This window comes from Haliaeetus leucocephalus, unplaced genomic scaffold (genome assembly GCF_000737465.1).
Source record: "Haliaeetus leucocephalus isolate CR32 unplaced genomic scaffold, Haliaeetus_leucocephalus-4.0 Scaffold657, whole genome shotgun sequence".
NCBI lineage: Eukaryota > Metazoa > Chordata > Aves > Accipitriformes > Accipitridae > Haliaeetus > Haliaeetus leucocephalus.
Genome location: NW_010973093.1, coordinates 1,319,400 through 1,330,583, shown reverse-complemented (window position 1 = coordinate 1,330,583; position 11,184 = coordinate 1,319,400). Strand labels below are relative to the sequence as shown.

At 45.2% G+C, this 11,184-nt stretch overlaps 1 protein-coding gene across 11 annotated transcripts in view; it reads left to right on the top strand.

Annotated features, from left to right (window-relative positions):
* Positions 1-11,184, top strand: part of EXOC7 (exocyst complex component 7) — a 29,224-nt gene that overhangs the window by 424 nt on the left and 17,616 nt on the right. For 7 of the 11 annotated variants that reach the window (XR_775143.1, XR_775141.1, XR_775142.1 and 4 more), the window contains exons 2-8: positions 573-638; positions 1,716-1,900; positions 2,593-2,698; positions 3,241-3,463; positions 4,769-4,936; positions 5,991-6,002; positions 11,008-11,100. Coding sequence is in view for 8 of the 11 variants with exons in the window: in XM_010579359.1 (XP_010577661.1) it covers positions 573-638; positions 1,716-1,900; positions 2,593-2,698; positions 3,241-3,463; positions 4,769-4,936; positions 5,991-6,002; positions 11,008-11,100 (853 nt within the window). In the remaining 3 variants the exon portion in view is untranslated. The remainder of the gene's footprint in view (positions 1-572; positions 639-1,715; positions 1,901-2,592; positions 2,699-3,240; positions 3,464-4,768; positions 4,937-5,990; positions 6,003-11,007; positions 11,101-11,184) is intronic. The other 4 variants (XM_010579360.1, XM_010579364.1, XM_010579357.1 and 1 more) reach the window with 2 other exon arrangements.

The following is an 11,184-nucleotide window of genomic DNA, read 5'->3' as shown; positions in this document are numbered from 1 at the left end:
CCCCCCCCCAGTTTGGGCCTGGGTCCTCCCTCTTAGGGCCTGGTAGCTTCTGGGTGCTCTCCCTTGAGGTCCTCGGGTCCAGCCTGTGAGGCTAGCCCTTGCAGGCTGCTATTTCCCCCTGACCTCTGAGCTTTGGTGACTTGAAAACAGCCCTTGGTGGTTGCTTTGTGTTGGCCACTTGAGTTCATGGCCGCGCGTGGGATTTGGATGGTGCCTGTGCAACACCTGTGTAGTGCTGTGGCAGGGAATCGTGTGGTCTGGGTCAGTGTACCTCTGTGTTAAAGGTGTTAATTTTATATTAACTTTTGTTGTGCTAAGGCTTGTGGGCTCACGGTATCAAAGGGAAATGAGTAATCCATAAAAACCTCACTCATTAGGTTATGTGTCTCTCACCTTGGGTCAATTGCCCTGATTTCTGTTAAGAGGTGGCATATTAAGATATGGCCTCAGGTTCAGACCAAACACGGTTTGCTGCAGTGTTTACCAGCACTTACAAAAACCTACATGTAATGTTTAGCGACTTAAATGCTTAGTGTTCAGTACTGAAAACTATTTTTTCGTCCTACTGACAGGAAGAAGAAACTTTGTCTTTTATCAAAGAGAGCCTTGAGAAGAGTGACCAGCTTACAAAGAACATGGTAAGGAGGTCCTTGAAGTTCAGCCCTCATGTTTGCCCTGGGTTTACTTTTTCTTAGGAGAATCCGTTTTCAAGGCTGTCATTGTGCCCATCTGAGGAATACAGAGTAATGAACCACTTGCTCTGCATCTGTGTTTTACACTTCAGTGGCTGGGCAAAGGGGAAGACTGATGAACGTTTCAATCCTAAGCTTCTCTCCTGGGGAGATGAGGGCTCATATGAGCTGTTGGCCTTGTCTCTTCGCAGTCTGTCCTCTCTCTCGGGAAGAGGTATTAATAGACCCCAGACTAGTTTGTGTAACAGCATCATGTTATTGCTTCATAAAGTCAGGCCTTGTTTGGAGTTTTATTTTGGGAGTGTTCTGTTGAAGAGGTAGAAAATAATGGTTGTGCTGTAATTGCTCGTAAGCCCTCAGCTGGTGTATTATGTCCAGTTTTGGGCTCAGTACTTTAAGAAAGTCATAGAGGCACCCAGAGAAGTGTGGAAAACATGACATAGGAGTGAATCTTGAAAGAATTACATTTTGGCCTAGAAGAGATGACATTAAGGCACCCTTTATGAGCTTACTAAGGTTTTGCACCTTTCAGAAGCAATATTACAGTGCCTTTAAAAAAACAAATGTCTATGATGGAAAAGAAGGTTCTCATTATACTGATCCTGTGCCTCCATGTCATGCATCTCATGTTTGCGTTTTAGTGGTATGGAGCAAAGTGGCTGCTGGTTTATGCTTTTGTTGCTCCTTTTTACCTAGGATACCTCCAGGCAGTTCCTGTGGATTTGTTTTCTGCTGTCAAATAAAATTTTGCTCCTCCTTAGTACTGTCTTGGAACATTATCTTCATGCTTTACAAACATTTAATTAAAGATTGGCCTATCTCTGTATGGCAGGTGATGCGTTTTGTGATTATTAACAGAAATTAGGACATAGAGCCTAAGGAGCCATGGCAAGTTAGTAGTAGAGCTCAAAAAGAGAAGCTGGGACCTTAAGGTCCCTGATTGCCCTGTTCTAACTGCTACCCTACTGTATGAATCCATGTGGAAGGATGTCTTCAGTTCTCTGTTTCTCTCTTGGCGTGTAGGTTTCTATCCTCTCCTCCTTTGAAAGTCGTCTGATGAAGCTGGAGAACTCAATCATCCCTGTCCATAAACAGACAGAGAACCTGCAGCGCTTGCAGGAGAATGTGGAGAAGACCCTGTCCTGCTTGGATCACGTCATCAGTTACTACCATGTGGCTAAGGACACAGAGAAGATCATAAAGGAAGGGTGAGTGGAGCAGCTAGATCTTGCTGGGGAGCTTCATCCTACTGAACCTCTGGGGTAGAGGTAGGGGAGCTGACTCTACATGCTCATCGTAATGTTCTTGTACTCTTCCCACACTCGTTCCCCACCATCAGTCCACAATAAAGCTGCCTGACTTGAGCTTCAGCAATCCCCAGAGGGCAAAGTCTGCTCAAACTCTGCATTGGTGTCTCTTCCAGGTTTTGCAGACATGCTGCCATATGAATCTCATGAGCATTGGTGGCTTCTCTTCTTTCCTCTGCCCTTTTCCCAAAGGTTCTTCCTGCCCTGTTGATGTTGTTGCTGCATCCAGGATGAATTGGAACTGTTCTGGAGCCTGCTTTCAGTCTCCAGGAGGGTGTTGTGATGGCGCTTCTCTGGGATGGGATGTGCAGCTTCCTCTACCTTCCCATCAGGGCCTGACTGGGAGAGGAAGGCAAGGCTGCAAGTTGTGTGCTGCTCAATCATCAATACTTCTGCACTTGCTGTGTGGATTGGGTATTCTGCTGTGGCACTGAGTGGAGGCAAAAGGGAATCCCATGATCTCCTCCTAGTTGAAGAAAAGGGAATTGAAATTTTCCTTGTTATTTTTATCCCGAGTTTGGTCTGGTGCTTTCTTGATATCTTCCTTCTTTGCTTCTTGGGGCACTGCTTTTTATTTTTGGTTTTATTTTCAGCCCCACTGGGAGGCTGGAGGAATACTTGAATTGCATGGACAAAATCCAGAAGGCAGTAGAATACTTCCAGGACAACAATCCAGACAGCCCAGAGCTGAACCGTGTGGTAGGTTGTGGGTCTGGAACCTGGCATGGGTGAGAGAGGGACAGATGCAGCCCTGCTGCTCGCTCTCTTGCTGCGAGAGGCTGACAGGCTTGCTGCCTGGTGAAGGAGGTGATTGGGCACAGCTGAAGAAACTATTGTTTTGGCTTCTGTTTAAGTCTGTGTTCAGCAGTGTTTCTGCTTGTGGCATTTTGCTCTTTCTATGCATTGTGCCAGTAGGACTTCTGAAAGCATATCTTGCACATGTGCTGAAGTTGATTGAACTCCTACTCCTCCTGAGTAGGTCTTGTCAGTCCTTCAACTGCTTGAGCAGAATGGGAGGTGTGTTTAAATCCCACCTGAAGACTGAGCAACTCCCAAGCATTTTTTTAAATTTAATTAGCTTTAAAAGTCTCTTAGTTACCGGCGTTGTTGGAGTTTGAAGCATGCGGTACTTGACGGTGGTTAGAAACGCTGCAGAAAGTACATTCTTATGCAGAAATACTTGTGAGTGACTGAATCCTGAAGCCCTGTGATGCTTCTGTTCTTCTGCTGTTTTGTGCCAGAAATCCCTCTTTGAGAGGGGCAAGGAGTCCCTGGAATCAGAGTTCCGCAGCTTGATGACACGACACACCAAGCCAGTCCCACCTATCCTCATCCTGGACCTCATCAGTGGGGATGATGAAATGGAGACTCAGGAGGAGATGTCTCTGGAGCACCTCCCGGAGAGTGTCCTGCATGATATCATCCGCATTTCTGGCTGGCTGGTGGAAAATGGCAGGAATCAAGGTTGGTAGTGTTGCGTGTTGTTCCCTTGTAGTTCTGTATCAGGTGAGCGCTCTTCAACTACTTACCACGTGTGGTTGAGATCAAAAGTAGGGTGTTGAGGGTTGTGTGTAGCACTGCACAGCTTGGCTTGTAGATCACACGCCTTCAGCCATGAAGCCTCTGCTCGGGTGCTGCTGTGGCTAACAAACCGCGAGTCACGCTGCTGTTGGTAGGTAGCAGCACTAGCAGAACTAGTGACTGCCTTTGTGGCACCTTTTAGGTGGGTAGTTCAGTCTCCTTTCAATCACCTTAAGATCCTGCTTTTTTTTTTACAGTGTTTGTAGTGAGACTGAAGTGGTGGTTTGTCAGTTGAACAGAATGATGTCCTGGTGGATATGATGAAAGAACTGTGTAAATAAAGCACAAATTATCTTAATGCATAGCCTGTCCTATAGCAGAACTCTATTTAACATGCATCTGTAATGCCTTCTGATGGAGCTGCAACTATCTAGTGCTCAGGTATTATAAATGTGCAAGACACTGGTCACTTATTCCCATGTGGGAACTATTTATGAACAGAACTTTTTGTATTAAATGTGACCAAGGGCAGGGAGAAAGCAGCACAGATGACTTTCTTCAGTCAGTACGTCTCTTCTTTTCTGTTCTGCAGCATCAAAATCTGCCGACAGCTTTATACTCCTGTATTAACTTTTCCTTTGGGAGCGAATGACTTTGTGGTCTTGTTACAGGAAACCTGTACTTTCACATACATATAGCTACTAGAATCACCCCCCACCTCAATGATTTACTTCTGAGTGGGGATTACTGTGCTTACCAAGTATGACGAACATCTTTAAAAGCTTCTTAAAAAATTTTCCACAATCAAAGGCTACTCAAGCATATATAGCATATTTTGTTAGTCAGTTTGTATTCTGCTTTCAAATTATGAACACCTCATTTAGTTTCTGAGTGCCCTTAACCCTGAGAGGTGTGTAAAATCTCTCATGCTAGAAACTGAGCACTTGAATTGACAATGTCTTGCGCAAATGTCTTCCATCAGTTCCACAACTGATGTGCTCTTGGTTGTGGTGCACAGACTTAATGTTGTGTGTGGTGGGAAAGCTAGAATGAATACTGCAGGGGAAGGAAGAAGTAGTAGTTTTTGAAGGAAATAGGAGAGGCTCTGGAAGGGAAAAACACTTACTTGGGGTCCCACATCAATGCTAGTAAGTCCCCTTAGGGGCACAGAGTGTTTCAGGAAAGGTTTGTTTTACCATATAGTGTTCCCTGTTTGCTTATAATCTTGTTTCTACCTTGTCTCCTTAGATTTCATGACTGTTTACTTCCAAATCCGCTCTGTCCAGCTTGACCGCTCTGTCAAGGGGCTGAAAGACCATTTCCGTAAGAACAGCTCCTCCACGGGGGTGCCATATTCCCCTGCCATTCAGAACAAAAGGAAGGACACCCCCACCAAAAAGCCAATCAAAAGACCAGGTGAGTCCTGAAGGGGCGGATCACTGTACTGGGTATCCTCTTGCCTGGTTATCGAATGCATATCTGCAAGCCTTCTCACTATGGGGGTAGCCTCTGTGTCTAAAATGTGCTTTTAGGACAGGAGCAGGGGTGAGATTTCAGAGATGAGCACTTCTGCTCTGCCTGGATTCAGCATTGACATTACAGAAATTCTCTGTCTGTCTTTCTCAAGTCATCGGGTCTGTTCTCTGTGTGATATAAAGGGAGGAGAGGGGCCCTGTATAGAGGGAGAGAAAAGGCCATTGCCTTAACAAAGGAGATAAGTAAAAAGGCACCTGAGAGGGCTATAAAAGGGTATGATCTGAGAACACCTGTCCTCAGCCTTGGAATGTGACATATAGACTGTGCCACAGTGAAATAGAAAACTCGGATCTGATAAAACACATAACTTTAATCATTAGTTATTAATAAATTATTATTGTGCTAGGAAACCAAGAACTCATCAGGAGTTGAGATGGGGACTAGGTGGGTGCCTACAGAAACGAGATCCAAAGTTGTCTGAATTTTGGAAGGGGTGTTAAAACTTTTGCCTCGGCCTGTCTGTGGAAGAGCTATGAATGTGGCTGGTGGGTTATTCCACCTCTCTACATAATGGAGTTTTGCTGCATTTTCTGCAGCTGGTGAGGCTGGTCACTCTGGTGTGCCAGAGGGCAGAGCTGGAGTTCCCGTCTCCGAAATGTGCCATCTAGTGGGAGCACAGCCAGAAAGAGGGCCAGCAAAAGCTAGCACGTACCTCCCACAGCAGCACAGTGGTATTGTCCCTCTGTGTGTCACAGCACCCTGTTGTCTCCTTTGTAATAGTGATGAAAGTCAGATGAAAGGTGTGGGTTTACCTGGCCAATACTCTCCCACCCTAGTATTTTTTCTTGTTTTGTCCAAATACTCTTACTGGGTTCAGGAAAATAATAAGAAATGTGGGTAGGGACTGGGAATGGATGGGATGGGGAAAGGGAGGAAAAGAGAGATCCATTTTAATTGTGTTGTGTTTATTTTTATAATCCCGATGTGAATGCAGTCCTCATCCCAGGTAATGTGTGTCTATGTGTGTGTGTGCTGGCCCTGGTGCTCGCTCTCTTCACTTCTGTGTGTGGAGCGGCTTTGCTGGGCCTCTTCTTGCTAAAGCAGAGGGTGTGCCTGGGATATTTGGAGAGGGAGGGCTGCCTGGCCTCTGCCTGGCCTCGCAGAGGCCGACCTCTGTGACATCCAGAGATCACTCCTCTGGTCTTTTAAAATCAGTCTGTGCCATTGCTGGTGTGCCCTGGAGCTGTTCCTGAAAGCTGATGTGCGAGTTGCAGTTGGTGAATGCGAATTTCAGTGGATTTTCCTCTGTCGGCAAAGAACCATGTGATAAGGGGATGTGTCACCCCACACTTGGCTTTCCTCTGGAGTTTGGCAGGTAGTTATTTGCTTAAGAATTTGTCCCCAGTGTTGGGAGACCTGTAGAGGACAATATCCTCCTGCTAAAGAGAACTAGCTATGCTGCAGATGGCAGAAAAACAGTGTTTAAAATTGCTCCTAAGCATGATGGCAGTCATTTGTGTTCAGCTCCTGAACAGTGGCTCCTGCCCAACAGCATGATTACAATAGGTAAAAATTATTTTTGTGTGGTTCAGTAGCTCTCTTCTGGAAGGATCCCAGATGGGAATCTGTAGTTGAGCCATGAGGAACTCAGGTTGCAGATGCTTCAGATTTGGTCCACAGTTCTCAGTTATCACCTGATACTGAAAAGGTCCCTGGGTTTTGATTGTTGTGAAGTCAGCATGGTCAGCAGACATTTCTGAGCAGCCTGCCAAATGGTAACATCTCGCCTATGCTTTAGGTAAATGATCAGAGGTGGAGGAGATTTTTTTTTTCATGGGCAGATTAAAAAAATCCTAGCAATTTTTTTAATGCGTCTCAGATCTTGGATGCTCACGTAGAGAGTACAGAAAGGAACCCACGCGTTTGAGAGCACAAGCATTTGTTCCCTACAAACAGGGCTCCTCCAAAATGGATGCATTTGGGCATCCAAAATTACTTGTCATGATGAATGTCTCGGCTGTAGATTTGCCAGGAGATTTTTATGTTTTTTTGCCCAGTTTAATTGGAGTTTGTCAGATGGGCCAGGTAGAAGGCACAGAGCATGGTCTGAATGCACTTACAGAGCTGACAGTGTGTGAAGGAAAGAACATTTCAAATGATCTATTGGGGTATTGTTAATCTCAAGAAAAAATAGTGGCTAATTTGTCTCCAGTCTTTTGTGAACAAGGACGGAGAACCAGACTGTAGCTCTTGAAGGACAGGGGTGGCTAAACCTCATACACCAGCCATCTCTTATGGCTGCTAAATTGTACTTAAGTGAAATTAAAAATGGAGAAAAAAAATAGTCTTTGAGCAGAGATTCACTGTTTTTTCTACAGTTCCATCAGCTTTCAAGGACAGCTCTTGAGATGGAGGTCTTACACCCTCTTCACTCTGGCATAGTGACCCTGTTCATAGCAATATTCATCTGGTGGTGTTTTGATTCCCCTGGCTTTAGCCTTTGTTCAATTATAGAAGAATTTTTTCTGTGCTATTGCTTCAGTAAGTAAAGTCAAGTTCTGCCAATTTGGATTTCAGACAAAGGGTTTTTCTCACAGTTCTAACAAGTGAGTTGATTTCCTTAGTCCTTAAGGAAGAATATCCCAGTGCACACCCCAATGCACACTTTAACCTGTTGCAAGGGATAAATAACAAACTAAATCTGATGTGCTATAACATGTTTACCCACAAAGCAAAGCGCAAGAGAGGCTACAGCTAAAGGCAAAGTGAGGTATTAGGGATAGGGTAACAAGGCAGAGATCCCCCTTTCCCCCAGGTACTATGTTGGATTCTGGAGAACATGCTCCATATCCATGTGTTGTTTCAGAGGGTCTTAATCTCTCTGTATTGTCTTATTTGTGAGTGTACCCTCTACTGTTACAGTCCTGTTGTTACAGTATGCAGTTGAAAATCTGACTGCTGGAGATGCTTGTAAAGCAGAGTTGTCTCGTCTTAAATGAAACTTGCCAAGTCAAGTTGAACTGATGAAGCAATCTGTGGGCTTTTTTTTTTTAGCAGTTGGCTGTTTGAAATGTCAGCAGTCTGTTTCAGAGGGCAAGTGTATTCAGATTCCCAAATCATCCTGCTGCAAACATTTGCTCATAAAATATTGTTTCTTTGTGATGCTTGTAGACTCAGTGCTCTTTTGTTGGCTTGAGAGCAGCAGGTAGCTCAGAAGCTCTTCATTGCCAGGGAAGGATAAGGCCAGAAGATGCCAGTAGGAGCACCCAGGCTGGCCGCCTACGAGCAAAAGCCAGAGAGCTTTAGTCAGTTTTATGTGGCCTCTTGCAACTAGTGCTTAAGAGAAGAGGATGCGTTGCCCTTCTGCTTGGTTAGAAAACTGTCTAATGGAAGAGAGAAACAGAAGAACAATGTGCAATTGGAAAACTGTGCCTCATGTATGCCCAAAAACTACTTTATTTAACAGTTGGGCTGCAGGAGCAAAAGTTTGAGGTGTTTTTTGACTTTTGGGGTGTTTGGGGGCTCTTTTTAAGCTATAGGGGAGCCCTTTTCCAGTTTACTTAATGTTCCAGTTTACCTAGCAGTAAAGTGCTACTTGAAGGCAGGTGGTGGAGTCTGTGTGGCAGAATAAAGAGCCTGTTCCTGCTTCTCACTTCCCATATTGATCACTGCCTAGCCTGAATGTGATGTTTTCATTAGTAGCTGAAACACAGTCCCATTTGGTTTTCGAGCTGCCTAATAGGGGAAAACAATCATGGAACAAAAGCATTTGGCTTCCATGAGAATCCATTAAAGCCTAATTACAATGCTAAGTAAGAGGGATACAGCAGCACTGAAGTGATGCTCATGAACACTGAACACTTGGTGTGTGTCAGCGTAAACACAGGTAATTGTGCTTATGCAAATAAAATGCAGCAGAGGCTTTCAGTTCTCATCTGAGAAGAAACTGTCAGGGGTGGACTGTGGAGACGTGCACTGCATAGCTGTGAAGTGAGATCCTATTGACAGCAGCAGCAGTTGTACTGTCTGCTTGGTTTTCACAATTTTCCCCACTTCCCCCTCTACCCCCACCCCCCACCCCCGGATGCTTGAAAGTGGGAAAGATGAAAGAAGTTGTGGAAGAACAGTACCTGGGTTGAGCTGCTCTGGATCAGCTAGGCCATGGTAACAGCAGTAAGAAAGAGCCTAGTGCATATCTCCAGAGCTTGCTACAGCCTTGCTTGCTCAGAGGAGCTTGCTGTTGTCCAAGCTCTTAAGGTTTCTGAAAGTAGCTAAGAATAAAGCAGAAGTGTTGAGTGTGAAGAGCATCGGGAAGCTTGGAAGAAGAGGCATAGCGCTCTCATTTGATAATATGGCAGAAGCTAGGAGCAAATGCATCAGCACAACAAGGGTGTGAGTCTTCCCACCTCCCTGATGTGCATCTAGAGGGGAGAAGTTTCCTGCTAGAAGCATGTGTTTTATGGATGTGATTTTTTTCTTTAAGTGGTTGAGAACACTGAACTGGTAGAAGAAAAATGTTGCCAGTGAAATGTTACGCTTTAGGAACTATTCTGTTATTTGGTAAGTGCACCAGGTTAAGGCAGCTTTGTAATTCAGTAGGAACTTCTCTCTCCTGTTCTCCCCCATTAGAGATGCAGTGTCTGGGGGACTTGAAGTTTCCTTCCCCCTGCCGTATATCCCTTTATGGGATGAAGCTGTCCTGCACCCCAGGATGCTGTTCTGCAGCACTGCGTACTTGGGCTTCCCCTCAGGATAGCGGTCCTCAGCATTTGGGCAGCCAACACTCATTTCCAGGCTGTACCGTGGCTCACAGTTACTCGTGGAAGTAGGGCCCTTGTACATGTTTGAAGTATTTATTGCTTTAAAACGGAAGAACAATTCTTAATTTTGGCAGCAGCATTTTTATTTCTTGGATCCTTCTTCATTTACTCAGCCCAGTTCTGTTTCATCTGTGTCTCCTATAGAAACTCCTTCTACCTTCCCAAAACTTTCTGTTCCCTGTTGTGCGGGCAACAGCAAAGCTCTGCTGTGAGAGGGTGTCCATGTGCTTGTGATAATTGTAGCTTGTTGCATGACTACTAACCTTTTAATGTGGAAACAGTGCTTAGTCTTCAGTTGTCACATTAATGCTTTGTTTTGTGCTTTCTAGCTGTATATCCAGCATTGGCTTTTGTTCAGTTCTGTCTGTTTTTTGTGTGTGTTAAGTATAAATCTTTTAACCCGGTGTTATTTATTTTTTTCCATGGTTTTAATTGATTTGCAGTTCCTTAGAAGAGAAGTGTCTTGGGGATTAGGGTGACTTAATGCGAGTTAGACATGGGTGGGCAGCATCCATTATTCTGCGATTCCTGTGATGGGAATTGCTGCTGCAATTGCTCTCTCGAGCCCAGGGGTTGTCACCCTTTTATCGCTTCCTGTAATGCCAGAGATCATTCCTTGTCTTGGCTGTGGGGCTCCTGATGGGTCTATATTGAGCATGCTCAGAAAATACCCCTTGGAAAGGCACCTCTTTCTGCAGCGCTAACCAAGCGGCTGTGATTGTGGCTCTGGGGAGCAGGCGATGTGTTGCTGGACTGGAGTTGTCCGTACTGCAAAGCCCTGTTTCCACAGCTGAGGAAATGCAACAAACCTTGTACGCTTGGATGCAGAGTACCGGCTTAGATAAACTCATTGCAGGGAAGGGTGCTGTGTTGCTTCCCTTCTCTGATCGTGTTTTCTCACCCAGCTGTGCCACCTCACCAAACTGATTTGAGCACTTCCTGATTCTGTAACCCTGGTTGCAATTCATGCCTCTACCCTCAAAGCAGGGAAGCAGTCTGGAAATGCCATTGTACCTGCACACTTGGACATGAGTTTGGGGTTCACGTTTCTGTACTGAGCATGCTCATTGGTGCCTAGCATCCTCTTGCTGGGCCCAGGTGACTTGCTGGTGGAGGGCTGGTGTTCTGGGTTTGTTTTCTTTCACTCATTTTCTAGGTCTTCTTGTTTCTTCTCTCTGGCTCTGGTGACAGGCACGATCCGTAAGGCTCAGAACCTTCTGAAACAGTACTCTCAGCATGGTCTAGATGGGAAAAAGGGGGCCTCTAACCTCATTCCTATGGAAGGTAATCACAGCTCTAGCTACTTCACCCTTGACTTTCTCTGTGTATCAGCCTTGCTTTTCCAGGTGGGACTTCCATTAGCCTAGC